The 18503-nt window shown below is 52.1% G+C and overlaps 2 protein-coding genes across 6 annotated transcripts in view; both read right to left on the bottom strand.

The window, feature by feature from the left end:
- The window catches only part of APOA1 (apolipoprotein A1), a 113438-nt gene that overhangs the window by 27747 nt on the left and 67188 nt on the right, over positions 1 to 18503 (bottom strand). The window lies entirely within an intron of this gene.
- SIK3 (SIK family kinase 3) overlaps positions 1 to 18503 on the bottom strand; it is a 66806-nt gene that overhangs the window by 23263 nt on the left and 25040 nt on the right. For all 4 annotated transcript variants that reach the window (XM_068659007.1, XM_068659009.1, XM_068659010.1 and 1 more), the window contains exons 2-4: positions 13340 to 13456; positions 10848 to 10911; positions 5014 to 5175 (exon numbers count right to left, since the gene is read on the bottom strand). In XM_068659007.1, coding sequence (XP_068515108.1) covers positions 5014 to 5175; positions 10848 to 10911; positions 13340 to 13456 — 343 coding nt within the window. The remainder of the gene's footprint in view (positions 1 to 5013; positions 5176 to 10847; positions 10912 to 13339; positions 13457 to 18503) is intronic.

The raw sequence follows: 18503 nt of genomic DNA, 5'->3' as shown, positions 1-18503 counted from the left end.
GCCAGGGTTGCTCTAAGTCGGGTGAAGGGTTTGGAATGAGGTTTCCAACTTATATTCGAGGGACCACACACAATCTTTGTGTTAATTTCCAACCTTCAGCTCTCTGATGACAAGTTTCACAACTTCAGTAGAAGCAGGGCAGCTGCCAGCAAAGACAGAACGCACAGAAAGAGGAAAAAGCACGTGCCATTTTTTAAATTTATTTTCCAGAAATACGTGAACTGAAATCTTCAGTTGTGGCAGGCATCTCTACAAAGCCAGTCAAATCCTTCACCCACAGCAAAGAATAAATCCTGAAGGAGAAGTTAAAAGAAAGGCCTGAACTTCGTGGGCAGTCAACCATCAGCTTACGTGGGCACTAATGGCATTCCCTGCTAATTAACCTGCCGCCCCTGGATACAGCTGAGACCTGCGCTGGAAAGAGGCAAGGAACAGATGTCTGGATTTAAGAGAAGTGAGCTTTTGCTTATAAATAAAAGGATTTTGACTCATTTGAACAACAGCAAACCCAGAGAGTGAGAGAGAGAGGGTTCCAGGTCCCATGACAGGGTGTCCTTGGGAGCAGTTCCTATCAGGAGCAAACGGCTTTGCCTATTTTTCTGCTAGACTTGTGCCAGCAGGAAGGTGAGTGACACTGATGCACGTGGACAGGGACCCCCAGCCACAAGGACATTGTTCACAGCAGCCAGAAATACTCAGTTTGCAAATTCAAACCGATTAAACCAAAAAACTTCATGGCAAAAATACTGTGGCTGCAGGAAGTAAAACTTTGAGGACGAGCTTCATTCTAGTTTTAACTCCATCGCTGTTCCCAACTGCAGCACATCTGGGGGAACGGGAGCTGACCCTGCCCACCTGCCACCGGAGCACGAGATCCCAAAGCTCTCCAGGAGAATTCGACTGAAAATGCAGATTTTAACACATGCATGCAAATAGCAAAAATTATTTGACATGCAAAACACAAGTTTTTTCCCCTTATTTCGTGAAAGAAATATACATTCATCTCGAATGTCCATCTTAGCTTTATCTGCCTATTTCTCCTTGCAGTCTGTCCGTGCTTCAGGAGCCGAGGAGCTCAGCACGCATCCTGCAGCCACCAGCGAAGGTTTGGTTCCCTAGACCACGTAAAACTGCAAGTTTGACCTGGAAGGTTTGCAGTTACCCTGCTGAAAGGGAACCGGGCGTCAGCTTTAGGACAGAAGCCCCCAACCCTTGGCAGCAGTGCCCGGAGCTTCCCCCCAGCTCCCGAGCCAGCACACCCAGCTGGCTTCCCACCAAGCCCCCGAGCAGCCACTCCTGTGCACAACCTCTGCTGCCTCGCAGGATTTCCGTGACCTGATTTCGGGGGACTGTGCTCTTCTCCTTCAAAGAGCTGCAGCACTCAGCCAAGCACCTGGGCGCAGCTCGGCACAGCAGGGTGCAGCTCGCCCAGCCATGTGCGCTGCCTGTTGGGAACCACCTGCATCACTGAAACAGCAAACACGGCACGTTGTCTTCCCAAGCCTGTGGCTGTACAGAAATGGGAAGGGGTCTGGCAGGCCTGCAGCTCGTTGGAGCCACCAGCACGCTGCCCAGGGATGGGACGGGATGGGCAGGGACTCGGTGTTTTGCTGCTCGAGAATTTAGAGACGGGAACTGCACAGATGTGAGCTTGAAAAGCTCCCCTTGCCCACCAAGTCAACAGGGGGATTTGAAACTCCAAAGCAACACAAAAAAACAACAACACACCCCCAAAAATATAAAGAAAAAAAAAAAAAAAAATGAATAACCCATGGTTGAAATACGTTTTTTTAAATACTATGACAACTCATCCCAGCCCAAGGAAGGCCACGTAAATTCACCAGGGAGCAACCAGGTCCCATCCCACAAACAGATGCAAAGGGAAAGGGGAGTTTTTGAAGGACAAACTAAAACTCGTGATGCCACCATATAGGGAAAATACCTCAAAACCCTCTCTCTGCACTACGAAGAAGTGGGTCCACTCATCCAGTCCCTCATTCTTCGCTAGAGCAGAGCTTCAGGGAGCAGACATGAGACTGTGCAATGGGGACTTCTACCCTCCGAAGGCGAAGGAGCGAGCAGGCTCTTGCAAATGAATGCAAAGCAATGCATAGATGGGATTCCTGCCTGAAATCATATCCCAGGAAAGCCTGCGTGTGTAGCAATAATCCCAGCTCCTGGCTGAACCCTCGGACTGGGAGCACGAGCGAGCACAGTGCCAGCAGCCACTGAGTCAGGCTGTGAGAAGGTACGCGGGGAAAAGGCATCCAGGGGAAAAATGGGAGCAGGGGAGCAGCACTCACACCTGACTGCTCAGGGAAAAATGGTACGGTTATGGTCAACAGAAAAAGCATGCTTGTAGTCAGCACCAAGCGGAAATAGCAGCACTAACCCACTCCTAATTGCAAGTGTTAATTACTGAACTCACAGCAAGTAATGCAAAGCTGCAGCTGCAGGTCAGGAAGACCGACAGAAGAGCCAGAAGATCTGCACTGGTGGCGAGCTGAAAGGTAAAACTCCAACAGCTGCTGGAATTGTGTGGATTGCTCAAGATTTTACACCTACGTATCAGAACCACGTGGCCCGGGTCCCACAGCTGTGCTCTGGGTGTTGGAGGTGACACGCTGGCTCCCTGCAGGCTCCCTGGATTCCTGCTACTCGACAGCAAAGAAGCGACCAGGATTTGCCAGACGGAGCCTTCAGAAGGCAGGCTCGGGGCTCAGCTGATGGAAGCTACGGATGTACTGAGAGCATTAGGGAAGAGGTTGGAGTGAGGCAGTGTAACAGGCTCGGCAGCGAAGGTTCTGCTGCTCCTTCGCCCTGTCTGACAGGGCTTGGTGCACGCCTGCAGAGCTTATCCTGGGAGGTCCAGAGTGAAAGCCATCAGTTGCTATTGCTTCTTTTTTTTTTTGTTCTCCTGAAACAATGGCAGAACTGGTGTCAAGTTGTAATTGATGAGTTATAGGGACCCAACTTAATACTCGGAAAATCCTATACCATAAATCAGCTTTTCCAGGCTACTTTTCAAATCACTGCTACAGCCTCCTGCCAAGCAAAACACCACCATCTCCAGGGTGGGAAATACCTTCTGGAGACTGTGCTGGGAACAGCCTTGGAAGGAAAATAGTTTCCACCTCCCCTAGATAAAGCCTCCACAAGCTGCAGACATTCGGTGAGCTTGTCAGCGTGCTCGTGGGGACGTTTCTTTAAGAAACGCAGCTGCACCCCGGTTTCTTCCTGGGTTAGTTTTCAAGTTTTTCTTCTCTCCGCTTTGCTGGGACCCCTCCACACACACAGCTTTGATTGTACCCCCCCAACATGCGATGGCCTCACATTGTCAGTGCATCTGCCTGCACAGAACAGACACCAGCAAGTGCTGCCCAAAAAGACTTCCAGTGCAACCTCTCTGGTAGGAGCCCTGCCTCTGCCTGCCCAGCACAGTGGCTGCCAGCAGGCAATATCCAACGTAGGAAATGAGTCTTGCTGCCTGGTAAATCCAAGCCATTTTCTGCACGCTGTCAGTGTGTTTCTCTTCAGCGCCTGTACACAGCACAGCCCTGGGAAGTGCTCTCTCAGGCTGTCAGCCGGCCAAGGAAGGCGCTTGCAGTGCAAGGCAGCACAGATTTCGCTTAAAACATAGGGAACATCAGAAACCACTCCAGTACTTAATAGCGACGTGCCTCTTGCTCAGCTTCTGCTCCCAGAACAGCGAAGCACAGGTTAGCGACTTGCACTGAAACAAAGCAGGACGGGGCTATCAAGTGGGCACAGGAAGGTTCATAGAAATCCTTCGCTCCTTTCCCTTCCCTCCCATTCTTTCCTCACAAAGCGAGGATGAAAATAAGCACAAAATAAGGTAATAAAGGAAAATCATGAGAGATACCACTGTGTGTGCACTCCATACCATGATTTAAGTTTCCATAAGCTAAAATCTGAGGTTCAAAAAGGAAGATGAGGAACCTCCTGCTAGATATAAACACGACTTTTCAGGAAAATAAATACATACATCTTGGGATATGAGCTCCTAAAGAGTTTAAGTGAACGCCTCGGTATTAACATTGCTCTCAGACTGAAGAGTTGTGCAGCAAGTTAGTCCCAGGCACTTTTTTGATTCCCGTTACAAACCCTTGTAAAAGCCGACAAGCTCTCCGGGGAAGCCTGTTAAGACGGGGAGGAGATAAAGTGCCTTCCAAAAAACACTCTGCTATGCATTAGGCTCTAGCAGAATTAAATTGTAGGTATTGGCTGTTCCAGAGCAAAAGCCCATGAAATGAGGTGGCCAGGGCAGTATTAAATCCTCTTGTTTCAATCAGTTAGTGCATAATCCAACAGAGCTACATGAAGTCTGGGTACACCACAGAGCTCAGCAGCCCAGGCTCGTTCCTCATGTACAAGAGGAACACAGACAGGTGGAGGTGATCGGTCAGCAAAACACCGGGAACAGACTGAAAGGGCCTGGTTTTTGTTTTTTTTTTTTACTAACTTCAGCCTCTGCCCCTGCGATGAATAGAATACCCAAAGCACTGGGGCTGTTCTCTTGCCCTGGCAGAGCGAGATAGCGCAATTATTCCAAGACTGCTTTTCCTCCTTCACTTCTATCCCAAAAATTGTCTGTACTTTTCCCTTCTCTTTCTCTCACCTGGTCTGACCCACTTCGAAGAAATCCTGAAGTGGCAGCAGGACTCAGAACAAGGCTCATTTCTTTACTGTGTGCCTTGCCCATGACGCAGTGTATCAGAACCCTGCAATATCTATAGCTGCATATTTGCCTATTAAGCCAAACCAGCATTTTTTTTCTCCTTGATTTTATTTTGCACTACTTGAAGGGAGATATAAATCTCCTGGCTACAACCTGCCAGTTTCAGCTCTGGGCAGCAGGCCACACCGAAATCCAAAGCTTCCTTTAGCTGCACTGCGTTTCCTCCTTTCTGAATACCTGGAAGCAGCCAATGCCTACATTTATTAACTTCTGAAAGCAGCTGCCTTCCTCCCGCACCGCTAGCCTTAGCTCACCTGCTATTTTGATGTTAAGGTTAGCATCCAGAAGGAGGTTTTCTGCCTTGAGATCTCTGTGAACGATATTACGACAGTGGCAGAAGTTGACAGCGGCCACGATTTGTTTGAACTTTCTCCGGGCTTCCTTCTCCGCCATGCGTCCGTGGGCCACCAGGTGATCTGCGGGGGACAGAGCGAAGGACAGCGGTTAGTCACACCCCGCGGGGGGCACCAAGGGCAAAACCCAGCCTAAATACCCCTCACACACACAGGCTCCCATTATTTCGCTGCAGCTCAGTCCCCAGGCAGCTTTAGGAGCTTTTTAACATTTTATTTCTGCAATGCAACACAGAAAAGTGTCTCACACGTTCAAAGTATGTGCAAGTATTCCCATTTTCTGGGTATTTCCTACTGTTTCGGTGCAAAAATGTGTTTGTAATAGTCAACAGGCTTTAGGATAAAACTGGAGCTTACTTCTGAAAGGAAATCTGAGTGCTCTGCAGTATTCTGCTCTCACTCCAAGGCAGGGCCTGTGGCCAGAGAGGCTTCCCTCAGAAGCTACCATTGCAAACAGGGACAGAAAGAGTCCCAGCTGACCCAGAGATCACGCAGGGAGGTATCCAACAGCAAGCAGGCTTCAATCAATCCACTTACAACATGAAAGCAGCAGGCTTGCAACAGCCACTCATCATTCTGCCCGGTGAGTTAGGTAACCAGGGAGGAGGCAGGCAGTGAAACAGGGCAGAGAAAGGAAGCGAAAACAACTCGAGCCTCATCACAAGAGGCAACCAAATGCTACCAGAAGTGTAAAAGCCAAAGGAATCGGCAGTTAGTTAGGAAAAAATTATTGCTCTTCCTTAATATCTCTCTACCCTGTAAGCAAATCTGGGTAAGGCTGTTATCGTGTGACAGAAGATACGCTCGGCACAGTGGTTGTGAGTTCATGAAGCTGAAGTCAAGGCTTCAAAAGGAACAGGAGAAACCCGTGAAGTGCTCTGAAGCCCGCAGCAACCACACGCCCCAGCCCCACGTGGGACCAGGAGCTGGAGAAACTCGGGAAGAGCTTCCCCAAGCCAGGCCACAGCCACTGACCCAGGGCAACGATGCTCCCGGAGCAAACTGAAGACAAAATGCAAGGAATGGATGCCCAGCATTATCTCCTCGCCCTCTGCAAGGGAGCATTACTCCTCAGAGAGGTCACTGCTGACCTCAGGCACCTTCCAGCCAGGGACAGGCTGGAGGGAGCCGTTTCACCCCACAAACTCCATTTAAACTGGAGGGCTCGATGATACCTGCCCTTGAAAAGAACAAAAATAAATCACTTCTGAAGGTTTCTCATCGGGTGGCTGTATTCTTCCCAGCCACCCGTTAATTAAAATACCTGCGACATAATTGACTTGCAGTAAATACTAATTACCGAGACATGAAAGCAGGTCTGCCTGCTTCTGACTGAACACCAACCTGCTCCTCCACGTCTCACCACGCAGTTGTGCAACACAGCAAGGGTGTTTGGCAAAAACTTGCCAATTACCTTTTGTTCACTGGATAAACTTACTCCACGAGCAAATCTGAACCAGGCTGGGGAAGGGCGCCCAACACCAATTCCAGTGTAGCCCTTAGTAAATTCTGCTATTACTAGCAAGTGAATTATCTCATCCAGCCCCGAATTATCTCATCCCATCCTGAATTATCTCACCCAGTCCCATTGCGTTTCACTGAGCCCTTCCCAGGGCCATCCACCTCTCCCTCAGCAGGGCCCGCTCCAACGCGAGCATCGCTGCTGGTGAGCAGAGAGCAGCTCCTGCACGAGCCGAGGTCATTCCCGTTTTGAACGCTCTCAAATCTGGGAACGCAGCCTGCGGACGCAGCAAGCGCTCTTAAACCAAGTGCAAAGTTCCAATCTCTCAACGTTTCTGAAAACATTTAGAGAGTTCCTCCTGCAGGCAAGAAATCAAATCCGGCTCCTGCAGCAGGCACGTTTCCACGAGGCTCTCGGAAGCTTCTTTTACCCAGCCCAGGCTCAAATACACACTGAAAACACTCCAGAAGCACAGGACACAAACTGGGTCACTCGGACACACTGCACAGCCCAGAAAGGGACGGGGCCGCTCGGTCCCACGGCCTTCAGGCACACACTCGGGCAGAAAATGCTGCATCCCCTTCTTGTGGTGGTGCTCAGGCTGCAAAAAAACTTCTAGGTTAGTCGTGAAATTGCACATTTCTCGAGGAGATGGGGAGCAAAGGCCCATCCCTGCACCCTGCACGTAGGCGCAGCGCTTGGAGCAGGCTGACATTTCTGCACGAGCTCCAGAGGAAGGATAGGAACAATGAAGCTACAGAATGCTCCACATACCACCCAGGGCAACTGTATGCCAAAATTAACTGTTGCGAGCTTAGTCTGCATAAACCTCTCCTGCAGAGAGGCTCCAGCGATGGCCCAGCTGGGCTGCCAGCACGCCGACCCCCAGCACGCCGCCTCCAGAAGTGCAGATTCTTGCTGCTGGGTCCTGTGTGCACCAAATGCTTCTGCCATCCTGCTCTTCTGGATCTGAGAGTGCACGGAGTTGTTCCTCGGAGTGCTTTCCATAGAATAAGCAACAAATTATTTCGTTTCAAATCCTTTAAAACCAGCGGTTGTTCTCCTGGCTCACATGAAGAGCCTGATACTACCCTGCATTAAAAGAAAAGTTAAAGCTGATGGTGCAGAAGGCATGTTTTTGGACTGAGAGACAGGGCTGGGACACAAATTCCACTTCCAACCTCTAGACAGACTCCCTGCGCTTTTAGTTGCTTACTGTCTGGAAAACAAACGCCGCCTAGGCTTTGTGTCTCCTGTGGGGTGGATTAGGTCGAATTTGCAGAGTAATTGGTGACCTTGCCATCTCAGAAGCAGTCTGACCTTCCCACGACGGCGCTGTTTTGTTTGGTGTCTGCCCAGGTCACAAAAAAGCTTCTGCCAAGCTGTCGGGAGGACACAGGGAAGCAGATGCAGCCTCCCCGTTGCAGTGCCCACCAAGCCCCGCGCCCTTCTGCTGAGCAGCCACACAGCCCCGCTTTGGTCTGCAAGTTATTTGGGACTGCAGATTATTTACAGTATTCGTAGTAAGCTAAAAACTAAACACACTTTCAGGCTGTTGTTTGACCTCCACTAAGAAGGACACTCGAGAGATGTGGCACAAAGAGCATCCTCTGTTTAGGAGGAGACATTTATTTGTTCGTGGTGCCAAATCCCCAGCCCGGCCACACGCAAAACATGCACAGGGACAGAAATAACAGTTTACATTTTGCTGCTTAAGTCCCTGGAGAAAACAAGTCTTCTCCCTGATCCCCGTGCCCTGCGATGCAAGCAGTGAGTTATGAAAATGTTTCCAGTACCAGACAAATCAAAGCCACGGCGCAGCCTGGCCACCGAAGGAGCCACCGGCCGTGCCATGGCCTTCCTCCTACTGGAAATTCAGCTGGAGAACACGTGAAGCTCTCTCAGGTGCTCACCGAGGAAACCTGCAAAGCTCAGATGGACCAGGGACCCGAAAGGCAAGCGGCCAGCCCCGACTGGCATGCTTCACCAGCAGCCAGTTAGAGGCACCGCCGTCCCTTCAGCTACAAATTCCATCCGGTGTTACTGCCTAGGTGACATTTACAGCTGCGAGGGACAGCTTAAGCCTTCCACAGGCTCTTAAAGCCTCAAAGGGAAACGACTTAGCTTTGCCGCAAAGAAACGTGCAGCTCCCAGTGCTGTAATGGTGCAATTCGGGTTGGACGAGGCGCTCAGCCCTACAGCCAGCGTGCAACACGCACACAGCCGTGGCCAGCGCGCCCCTCACACAGCATGCCCCTCCTGCAGCTCAGCACCCGTGCAGACGTTGAAAGACAACCAAGAAAGAGATGAACAACTGAGCACAAGAACGTTTAATACAGAGGACCACCCCGTGGCCAGAAACAGCAGTAGATAACACAAGGAAAATCGAAGTTTTTTCTCATGTGCCCTTGCCCTGGTGCAAGTTTTGGATGCTCCGGGAGGGTGCGGGGGACGTTGTTCGGGTTTGTTGGCCACACAGGGAGGAGCTGAGCTTGGGAGCTCTTCAGGCTGTGCACACAGTGCCTCTCCAAGACTGTCTGAGATACTGACCGGAGTTAAAAGTCACTTTACCACGGAGTAAAACCCTCTCCCTCGCCAAAAGGCACCTCCCCAGTCAGTGACTGCTCTGCACGCCCGCCCAGAGATTCCCAGCCAGCCTCCCAGACAAGGCCCAGGTACTGAGGAGAAGAAACACAACAAAACGTTATCCTCAGCAAGCAGCAAGCCCCAGCATCCATCCAGCAGGCAACACCAGAGCAGAGCACGAGCGGGTCCGAGGCCAGCCCGCAGCGCGATCTCTGCCGACACCACGAGGACGCGAGGTCCTGTGCTGGGGATGCCAGCAACGGCAAGGAAACATTTCCAAAATGGGTTGCTGCTTCCTCCCAGCAAATTGCTTCCTCTGCTAGAACAAAGTATTAATGGCTACTCAGGAAACCCTGATTACAAAAAGCTGAAACTTGGGTTTTCCTCTCGCTGCTCTGAGGGCTCGCCAGGCCTCGCGCAGCACCCGAAATGCAAAAAGCACCCGGGGAGGGCACAGCCTCCCGGCCACAGACCTGAAAAACATCACAGCTATGGAGCAACTGGCAGTGCGTGAGCTACCTGCTCCCCGCTCTGAGCGAGGATAAGATGCTGGGCAGTAAAATGGAAATTAGCCATTCTAATGAGCTGAATTTACTACGGCATAAAAGATTTCAGAAAGCAATTAGATTTTCACTTCAAATCATGTAGAGGGCTATTTTTGTAACCAAGAGAATTCATTCCAAGTTTGTATATGAGCTTGCACATAGTTCTGGATTTATAAAAAGATGAATTGTCTCTGCCAAATTCAACAAAAGAGGGAGAAAAAGTAAAAAGGAATTCATGCTTTTCTGCAGCGATCCGCACACAAGTGAAGTCTCATAACCACCAGCAGTGTCTAATAAACATTCAAATGACTTTACTGCAATTATGGCTTGCTGCACAACATAAGATGAGTTTCACAAGCCCTCGGAATTGCTCAGCATCCAGCACCAAGATTAATGGTTGAGTAAACAACTGGAAAACTCAGCTGGATTAAGTCAGTTTTGTTGTTTTAACCAGGCAATCCACAATTCCCAAGCATCGGCCACTGCTCGCTTCTTCCTTCAGCTGGCCCCTTCCCGAAGCAGCGGCTGAGCAGCACGGACGATGCTGAGCAGGAAGCACAACGACCATCTCCAAGGGTACCAAAGAGCTGCTCTTAGCCTCGTGCCGTGGTGCTGCACAGACTCTGCTTTTCCTTTAAGGACTAGCTTCTGTGGTCAGAAAGCTCAGCCAAAACCTCGTTAGCAGACAATGGAGTTTAAAATGGATGTGACCAATATATGCTAAGATAACATCAGATTGACAAAAGGCAAATACACGGGTTTGAGAATGAAATACTACAGAACTGCAGGACGGCCTTTTTTTTGAAAGCGAACACACGCCAGCATTCGAGCTACAGCCGACAAGTTTCAGAGGACTTGCTGTGAAGCAAAGCGCTCAGCATCAAGTTTTGTAAAATTTAATCCCAAAGTCAGCATAAAAGAGGAGCAGCACCACCTGTCAATGAAACCCGAAGAAGAAACAGAGGTTATGGGAGTTATTTTTCCATCAGGTATCATTTATTTCTTTACCCCTCTTGTCAATGGAAAGTTCTCAGCCTGAAGGGCATCTCTCAACTGAAACAAGAGAGCGTGGCAGCTATTTTCAGTTTACTGTAGTTAACCAAGTACATTATCTGATTGAAGAATGCAATAAATGTACTTACCAAATATTTCCCCTCCGCTAGCGTACTCCGTCACTAGATAAATCATCCTCTCCGTCTCCATAACCTGGACACAAGGACAGAGAAGTGACAGATAAGGAGACTGCTCCTTTTCGCAGGAGGCAAACTAATGGGATTTTTTTATTCTTCCTTCCAGACGGGCAGGGAGAACAGGGACGAGGAGGGAGCGAAGGGCTCCGAGGAGACCTGGTGAGGGCACTGGGGGCAGAACCAAGCTGGAGAGAAACTGGAGAGAGCCAAGGGCTGAGCTTCAGAAGGGACCACCTATGTGAACAGCCCCACAGCCCTGCCACGTGCCAAGGAGAGGAGGAGAGGGACCGGGCAGACAGAGGAACAGAGAAGGGCAGCAGGGCCCAGCTCAGGGCTCGAGGGCATCCAGTAGCCAGTGAGCACCCAGGGTACCTGCAGCCCAGAAGGACCCCAGGGGTCCAAAATGATCCCTATCAGCACCTGGAACTGGGGAAAAAAGCACATTGCAGGGCACTGTGTGCTAGATGGGAAGCAGCACGTAATGCCCATCGTCAATCACCGGGCCCTACGCTCCAAGGGTGGCTCCGAGGGCTGCTCTGTGAGCGGATTACAAGATCTGCCTGCGGGCAAGCACATGCTGGCAGCGTTTTTCGAAGCTTTGTGTTGTTTATTTAACAAGCTTCACAGCTTTGTCAGGGGGAAAACATCACATTGCTTCACTACCAGGGCCTTGAGCCTCCGGTACGGGGGCACAACAGGTGAATGCTGTTTGCACAAGCAGGAAAACATTGGGGTTTGTTTGGGCTTTTGTCAGGGCGCGTTTCAAAGACAAGTGAAAGTTTGCCTTGTAGCTGGGATGGGCAATTATCTCAACAGAGAGGCTCCCTGCTTGGGAGCCTCTGAGACGAGCAGAATCTCTTACGACCATTATTTCCTTTTTCTCCTTTTTCACTTACACTTTTCAAGTGCTGTAAGTTCAAGGAAACACGGTTTTTAAACTCAGATTCCTGATGAAAAACTGGGACAGGCTTTGAATTCCCAACTCCAGGTTTCAGGAGTTTTTATTTAAAAAACAAAGTGCCACAGAAAGTACCCTTAAAGAGCACCCAAATGAAATATGATGCACAGCAGGGACTCTCTTCTCAACTTAGCAAAGCCAAGCCACTTCTGTCACTTGTTCGGTTCATATCAAAAGCTTTAGATGGAACAAAAGAGATTGCAATGTTGTTATTTGTTATTTTTTTTAAAAAAAAAAAAGCACCAAGGAAGCAGTTTGCAAAGAAGCATTCCCTAAGTACCTTAAAATGTCGAAATTCTGGAGTAGGCATCTCACTTTTGGCTGTTTGGCCAGAACAGGTAAACATTAACCTCTCCCACGTCAACTCCACTTTAACTCTTTGGAGTCGAAATACCTCCTGGAACTGTGCTTACGTCTATCAAGCCCAGATCAGGAGCAGCCTGGTCTTGAACCAACAAGAGCTGATTCTAGGAAATGGCAACTTCTATTGTGGGTTATTTAACTTCTCCCTTCACATGCACACGTCAGGATCACATTGCAGAAGGAAATAACCCCAGCATCTTTCCCCCTGAATTTCCAGTTTTCACATTCCAGTTCCGTGCCTGCGAGCCCTCTGGCAGCTGCGTTGCTGCATCGAGCGGGGTGGCCATCCTGCAGGCACCAGGCAGGGCCCTGGGAAGGAGCCTTTGTCCCACAGCTTCCAGAAATGGGATCGTAAACAGAGGGAAGTTGGTAGAGCTCTCAAGCACTCGGTTGTCAGACACCGTGTGAGCCCTCGAATCAGGAAGGTTCAGGGAGGGAATCTTTCATCAACAGCTTCCAAAGCAGCATTTAGCGTTTCACCAAGGTGTTGGTCTCCTCTATTTCTTTGCCCCCATCACTCTGCTCGCCTCTGGCTTGTTGCAGCTTCCTTGCTGCTCTATTTGCCCACGCAATCAGAGGGGCACCACCAAAAACGTGCGTAAGCAGCACCATGTGTGGATTCTGCTGCTGTTGTTTGCAGATGGAAAGCGCCAAACGAGTGAAAAGTCTGCAAACAACTTCAAAAAAATCAACAACAGCAGCGGCACCATTGCTATTGATCACCTTCCAGGAGAGCCCAGAACAGCCCAGCAAGCCCTCAGAACCAGAGGGCAGCTGCGCAGGGAGTGAGGGCAAGGGAGCAGCACGCTTTCGGTCGGGCAGGCGGATGGACTCCCTCTCTCCCTTAAATCGAGCAGGGGAGCCCACATCCGGTTTCAACTGGGAAACTGGAAAGCACACAATAGCCATAAACAAATGGCAGGGGGCCAGCCCACAGCGGAAGTGTGATCTCCCAAAAGAGAGAAGGATTAGCCACGCTTTCAGCCTGCCCCCCTCTAATCGAAGCACTTTGAGACCTTGAAAACAAAGGACTCGAGGGCTGGAGGGGCAGTTCTACAGAACAGTGCTGCATGGAGCACAGCTGCAGGGCGCAGGGATGGAAAAGCCACCAGAAAGCTCCTACCTGGTATAACCTGATGATATGTGGGTGGCAAAGCATCTTCATGATCTGAACCTCTCTGAAGATCTTCTTCAGATTCTCTTCATCCAGCTGCGTCTTATCAATTATCTTGATAGCAACCTAGCAGAAAGGAAAAAGAAAACCAGGTTATTTACCCAATCATTTGTTTAGAAAAGCATTTTTAAAAACAAATAGTGCACCTAAGAGCCGCCTGTGCTAAACTCTGTAGGAGACCAGAGCATGTAGTCCGTGCCTCAGAGAGCCTGGGATCTCTGAGCAGCCTACCCAGTCCAGACAGCCTGCCACAAATTGGGCAGGAAGAAGCTTTGTTTCCTAATTGTCAGCGTGTTTTCTCTGCAGTGGGCACCTCATTAAGGCAGCAGTGCTGCAGCAGGCTGCGGGACATTTAAGCTGTTGCCCATTACCGCAGCACAGCCTGCTCAGAGGCACCCAATGCCGTGCTGAAAAGCAAATTATTTCTAAACTCGTGGATATATTGCAAGCAAGTCCAAGCATTTGTTCAGTTTATTCAAGTCTCCTCGATCGTGCCAGCTCAGCCTTGCCACAGCCGTGTTAACTTACCACTGAAGCTGTGCCCCAGCAGCCCGAGAGCTGCAATTCCTCGGCACGGGGAAGGGGCACGGAGCAGCTGGGAGCTTGCCAGCGAGCCTCACAGCGCAAGAACAGCTTCCAGTGGCTGAGGTTTGGAGGCGAGTGGAACTGGGAACCAGACCTCGCAAGCCCAGGAGCCCCTCGAGCAAAGGGCAGAAGGAATCTGCCCAAAGATGTGGAGGTGGGGACAGGAGGCACCGAAGGCTGGGAAGGGGCAAAGGCAGCAGAGCGCAGCCTCTGGCACCAGCCACGCCGTGCCTCGCTGTGACAGGGCTGAGAAACAGCAGCACGGCAGGCATCGAGCAATCCTATTTATTTGCACAATGTTAAAGCAGAAGTGCTCTCTAACACTACGCTGAGATCAGTTAAACAAGCCTAAGTGCTTCCAGTCGGCTGCTCTCCCGGACGTCCCAGCCCCGGCCAATTCCTCCCTCGCCTCGGCTGGAGGCTCCCCGGTGCTCACGGGCACCCCGGGGCCATGAAATAAGTGAGGGGTCTCCCAAGAGCAGAGGAATCTCTTCCAGGAGGCCTGGCGGAGGGGCGAGGAGAGGCAGCTCCAGCCCGTGGGACATCCCCGGCAGGAGGCTGCTCCCAGCGGCAGGGGAAGCCCTGGGAGCCAACTGGTGCCGCAGAGCCTGGGCCGCCGCGGGCAGGCTGCTCTCAGCAAACATTTGCACTGCTGCTTCTCAAAGCACGTGTCAGCCTTGGATGAAATCCCTTCCTCCCCACCAGCCGACGTCAGTGCAAGACGGGAGCCGTGGCACGCCGGCCTAGCTCCAGCTCCGTGGGCTGCGTTAGCAGCCAGCAGCAAGCTTCCTCGTTGGGAGGCTGGGCTTCACCTGGGAACAGAGCCACTCCTCCACCTTCCCCTGCTTGCTTTCCCGAAGTGATTTACACAGCTCCTGTCAAGGAAGGCTGCAGGATCATGCAAAGGCGCGGGGAAGGGCATGCAAAGCAGCGCTGCGGGGAGGAACGCTGCCGAGGCACAGCCCCGAGCTCAGAGCCCGGCTGCAGAGAGGCCTGGCTCTGATGGCTCTGACACACACAAACGGCGGCTGGGGATGGGGACCAGGGCTTGGGCCAGGGGCACGCCGTGCACGAGGTGTGCCTGGAGCACGTGCGCACTGCTGGGAAGGAGGGGAGGCTGCCAAACCCAGCCGGTGCCCGACGGGCGGTGCAGCGCGCGCTGCTGCTCCCTGCGCAGGGGAGGAGAGGAGTTACAGGAGCTTCCAGCCTCGATTCCAGCAGCAGGAACGTCCCCGTCTGCAGGCACTGACACACTCACAGGCTGTGACACCGGGCCAGCCTGCAGGAGCGGCACCACACACACCTGGAGCCTGCCCAGAGCCCCAGGAACAGCCCTGCTTTTGAAACGCTTGGAGCTGGGGAATAATTCGGCCTCGAAGTCACGGAGCGTGCTCACCCCAGCACGGACAGAAGCTGTACGGCTGCCAGCTCTGGCATGAGGAGGAGCTGGCAGGAGCAGGGCGAGAGCCAAGACCCAAGGTGAGACGGCAAAGCCGGCCCCCATGGCACAGCCGTGCCAAGACAGCGTTCAAGGACAAGGCTCACGCCAGGGCTGGAAAGCTGCAGGGAGTCGCAGGGCTCGGAAAGCACTCGCTGCACGCTCCTCACCGAGCACTTCCCTTGTGCGAGTGGGCTTTCGTAAAGCTTAAAGCAGTAATGTGAAAAGAAACAAAAGTGAGAGCTTCCTCAAAGAGCGAAGCCAAGATGTCTGCCCAGAGACGTGAGTCATTCTCAGGCACAAATATTTAGCTGAAAATCCTCAGGTCCGGAGCGCTCCCAAGTTCCTTACTCATTTCCCCGCTGCGTATTTGCTCGAAGGAAATCTCATTCCCCAGCCTCATTGTGTGACTCGAGTTGACACTTCTGGCCAGGCTCAAGGAATGCGGAGCATTCGACGGAACGTAACGCTGTCAGTGAGTCCAGACAAAGCAGAAGAACCGAATTTCTCTGCTTTTCTCCCCAGAAACGCAGGGCGCAGAGATGCGTGCTGCCAGCCTGCACAGCAGCCTGCCACGCGTGGCACCTGGTGTGGGTGCTGCCTTCAGCCTCCACCCCCACGAGGCACAAAACGCCCAAGTCCATGGCACAGGAACACAGGCACCAGCCCGAAGGTGCCCCCTGACAAAGGCTCTGACTTCGAGATCAAATGGGCGGCCCTCGAGCAAACCCAAATTCAGCCTCAGGAGCCGTATGGAGAGCGCTGGCGTTTCTGGAGGAGGTCCTTGGAGATGAGCTCCTTCAGTTCAGGTGCCTCCAGCGACGGAGAGAATGTAAAAGGTAAAAGTCTCCTGAAGGAGCCCGGGGAAACCACCTCGCGCTCCGGTTTCAGGAAATTCAGAGCTTCCTCACGAGGGTGGAAGTAGGAAATCCCCTCGGAGCGCCCCGCGGCAGGCAGAGCGCGGGGAGTTTCAGGGCTGGGGGCCGGAGCAGCTCCCGTGGGTTTGTTGCAGAGGTTCTGGATCGCCTTTTTTCAGGGGGAAGGAATGGTTTCAAGGCTTTCCAAAACAGACCGAGTCGGTTTCTCCATTTCTGCGTCTCCCAGCTGGCTCGTGTTCCCGCTCCCTTGAAAGATGATTCAGGATTTCACCACGAGAAGCCTGCCTTCGGCGCTCCGCTCGCTCCAGCCAGCCTGGCTTCGTGAAAACCCGGCTGTGGGGACACAGCCGCAGTGAATCCTGCTCTGAGCGAGGGCTTTCCTGCTGCTGGGAAAACAAAACCCATCTGAACGCACCCTACAAGGAAGAGCTCTCCTTGCAGGGGCCCAGCAGCTTGCCCCAGGCAGTGAAATGTGCATGGCAAGCCCCAAGGGGCTGGCTCAGCCCCTCGAGGATGAAGATAACCCTGCCACGGGCTAACCAGCCCCAAAGCAGGGCTGCGAGTTCCCTCCCCAGCACCAGCACTTCGTCCTGTGTAATGCACACGTTCGAGGGGGCGGTTAACCAGTTCCTCCACGCAGCATTTCCTTGGGTCCTTGCGCTCCCTTCCCAGCTGACTGCCCCGCTGGGGAGCTCTCTCGGTTCCTGCTGGCTCTCCTCAGATGCCCCACGGTTGCTGGGCTGCCCTGGCAGCATTGGAGCCAGTGGGATCCCGGCTGGCAGCACGGGGAGGTTTTTGTGCTCTCACCGAGCACCCAGAAACAACCCCGAGTGCACTGCCTCACCCCGGCAAGCACCACGTGAAGTAGAGAGGGGAGAGAGCAAGACTAAACATCATTAAAGAAAGTACAAGTTAGGCTGCAATTAAAAGTGAAAGAAAACCATAATCTAATTTCTTAGACAATGAAGAACTATAAAAAAACAGCCTGAAAAAATTAACTATTCTTTTATCAAAAGTTAATGAAGCTTACAGGCAGCAGGACCTACGCCAAGTCTGGAGCATACATGCTGCTACCAATTAACAAAATGTTCCCTCCATTTCTAAACATTTCATTTTTTTTTTCTTCTTGGATCCAATTAAAACTTACGCTCGTAGTTTGAAGAAAAGTTAAGTTCCTAACGACAGCAGTTTGTAAAAAGGAGGTGAATGCTTCGAGGTGACTGCAAGCCCGCGGGGAGGTCTCTCCCGTTGGAGCCTGAAGGCTCGGCCTGGCCAGCTTGTTCCCAGCCTTCTCCTTTCCTGGTGCACTCATGCTGGACTCTGCTCGGTATTTTTTGGATTCCCGAGCTGTGCTAGGTGTGTGCGTGCCAGGTAAAAGCCTGGTGAAAAGCCGTGGGGGTTTCAATCAGCAGGGACACAACGTTGGGCAGCTCAGAACAGGAGAGGCGCTGGAGCTCTGGGAGCCCCGAAGCACACGTCGGTATCACCAACATCACCAGCACGGCTCCCTGCTTCCCACGGGAACTCAGGAGGGACAGAAGCTGCATCTCAAACCCAAACAGCACGCTGCTTCACTGCACCCCAAAACGCTCACAGACGTTCACTCCTGGGTGTCCCCCGTGAGCTCCAGCAACCTCTTCTGCTCCAGGCTCCTGTTGTTCTCCGCATCCCAGCAAAAAGTTAACCTTAAACAGACTTGAGAAGTTGGGAAGACGAAAAGTGAAACACAGACTCCAAACCTGGGCCCTGTTCTGGGTGACTTCATCACGCCGAGACTTACTGCTGCTCCTCTCAGACAGCCCAGGCCAACGGCACGCGCCTGGTGCGCGGGGAGCGAGCAGGGCACGCCGAGTGTCAGCGTCTGAACAGATGCCCAAGTCCTGGCACAGGAAATAATGCCTGCTCGGAGGAACTCACATTTATGCAGACATCCTGTTTATTAGCAAAGTGTGGCTAATGTTCATACACGCTTCCTTGAATCAATCCTGTCCTGCCAGCAGGGAAGATGAATTCAGGCTGGCGCTGGAGGGCACAGCAGCAGCGGCAGGCCAGGCTGGGTGCCCCAGCACACAGCCAGCAGGAGGAAGACCTGGGGCAGGCTGAGAGCCCACGGCAGCACCTCCCCAAGTGGCACGAGTCCTCTGCTGCAGTCAGAGTATGACAGAAACGCAATTGAAGAGGCCCAGCACTGCGTGGAAGGGCCCAAGCTGAG

This window comes from Anas acuta, chromosome 23, assembly GCF_963932015.1.
Source record: "Anas acuta chromosome 23, bAnaAcu1.1, whole genome shotgun sequence".
Classification (NCBI taxonomy): domain Eukaryota; kingdom Metazoa; phylum Chordata; class Aves; order Anseriformes; family Anatidae; genus Anas; species Anas acuta.
Note: the sequence above shows the minus strand (reverse complement) of the source record. Positions and strands in the feature narration are given on the sequence as shown.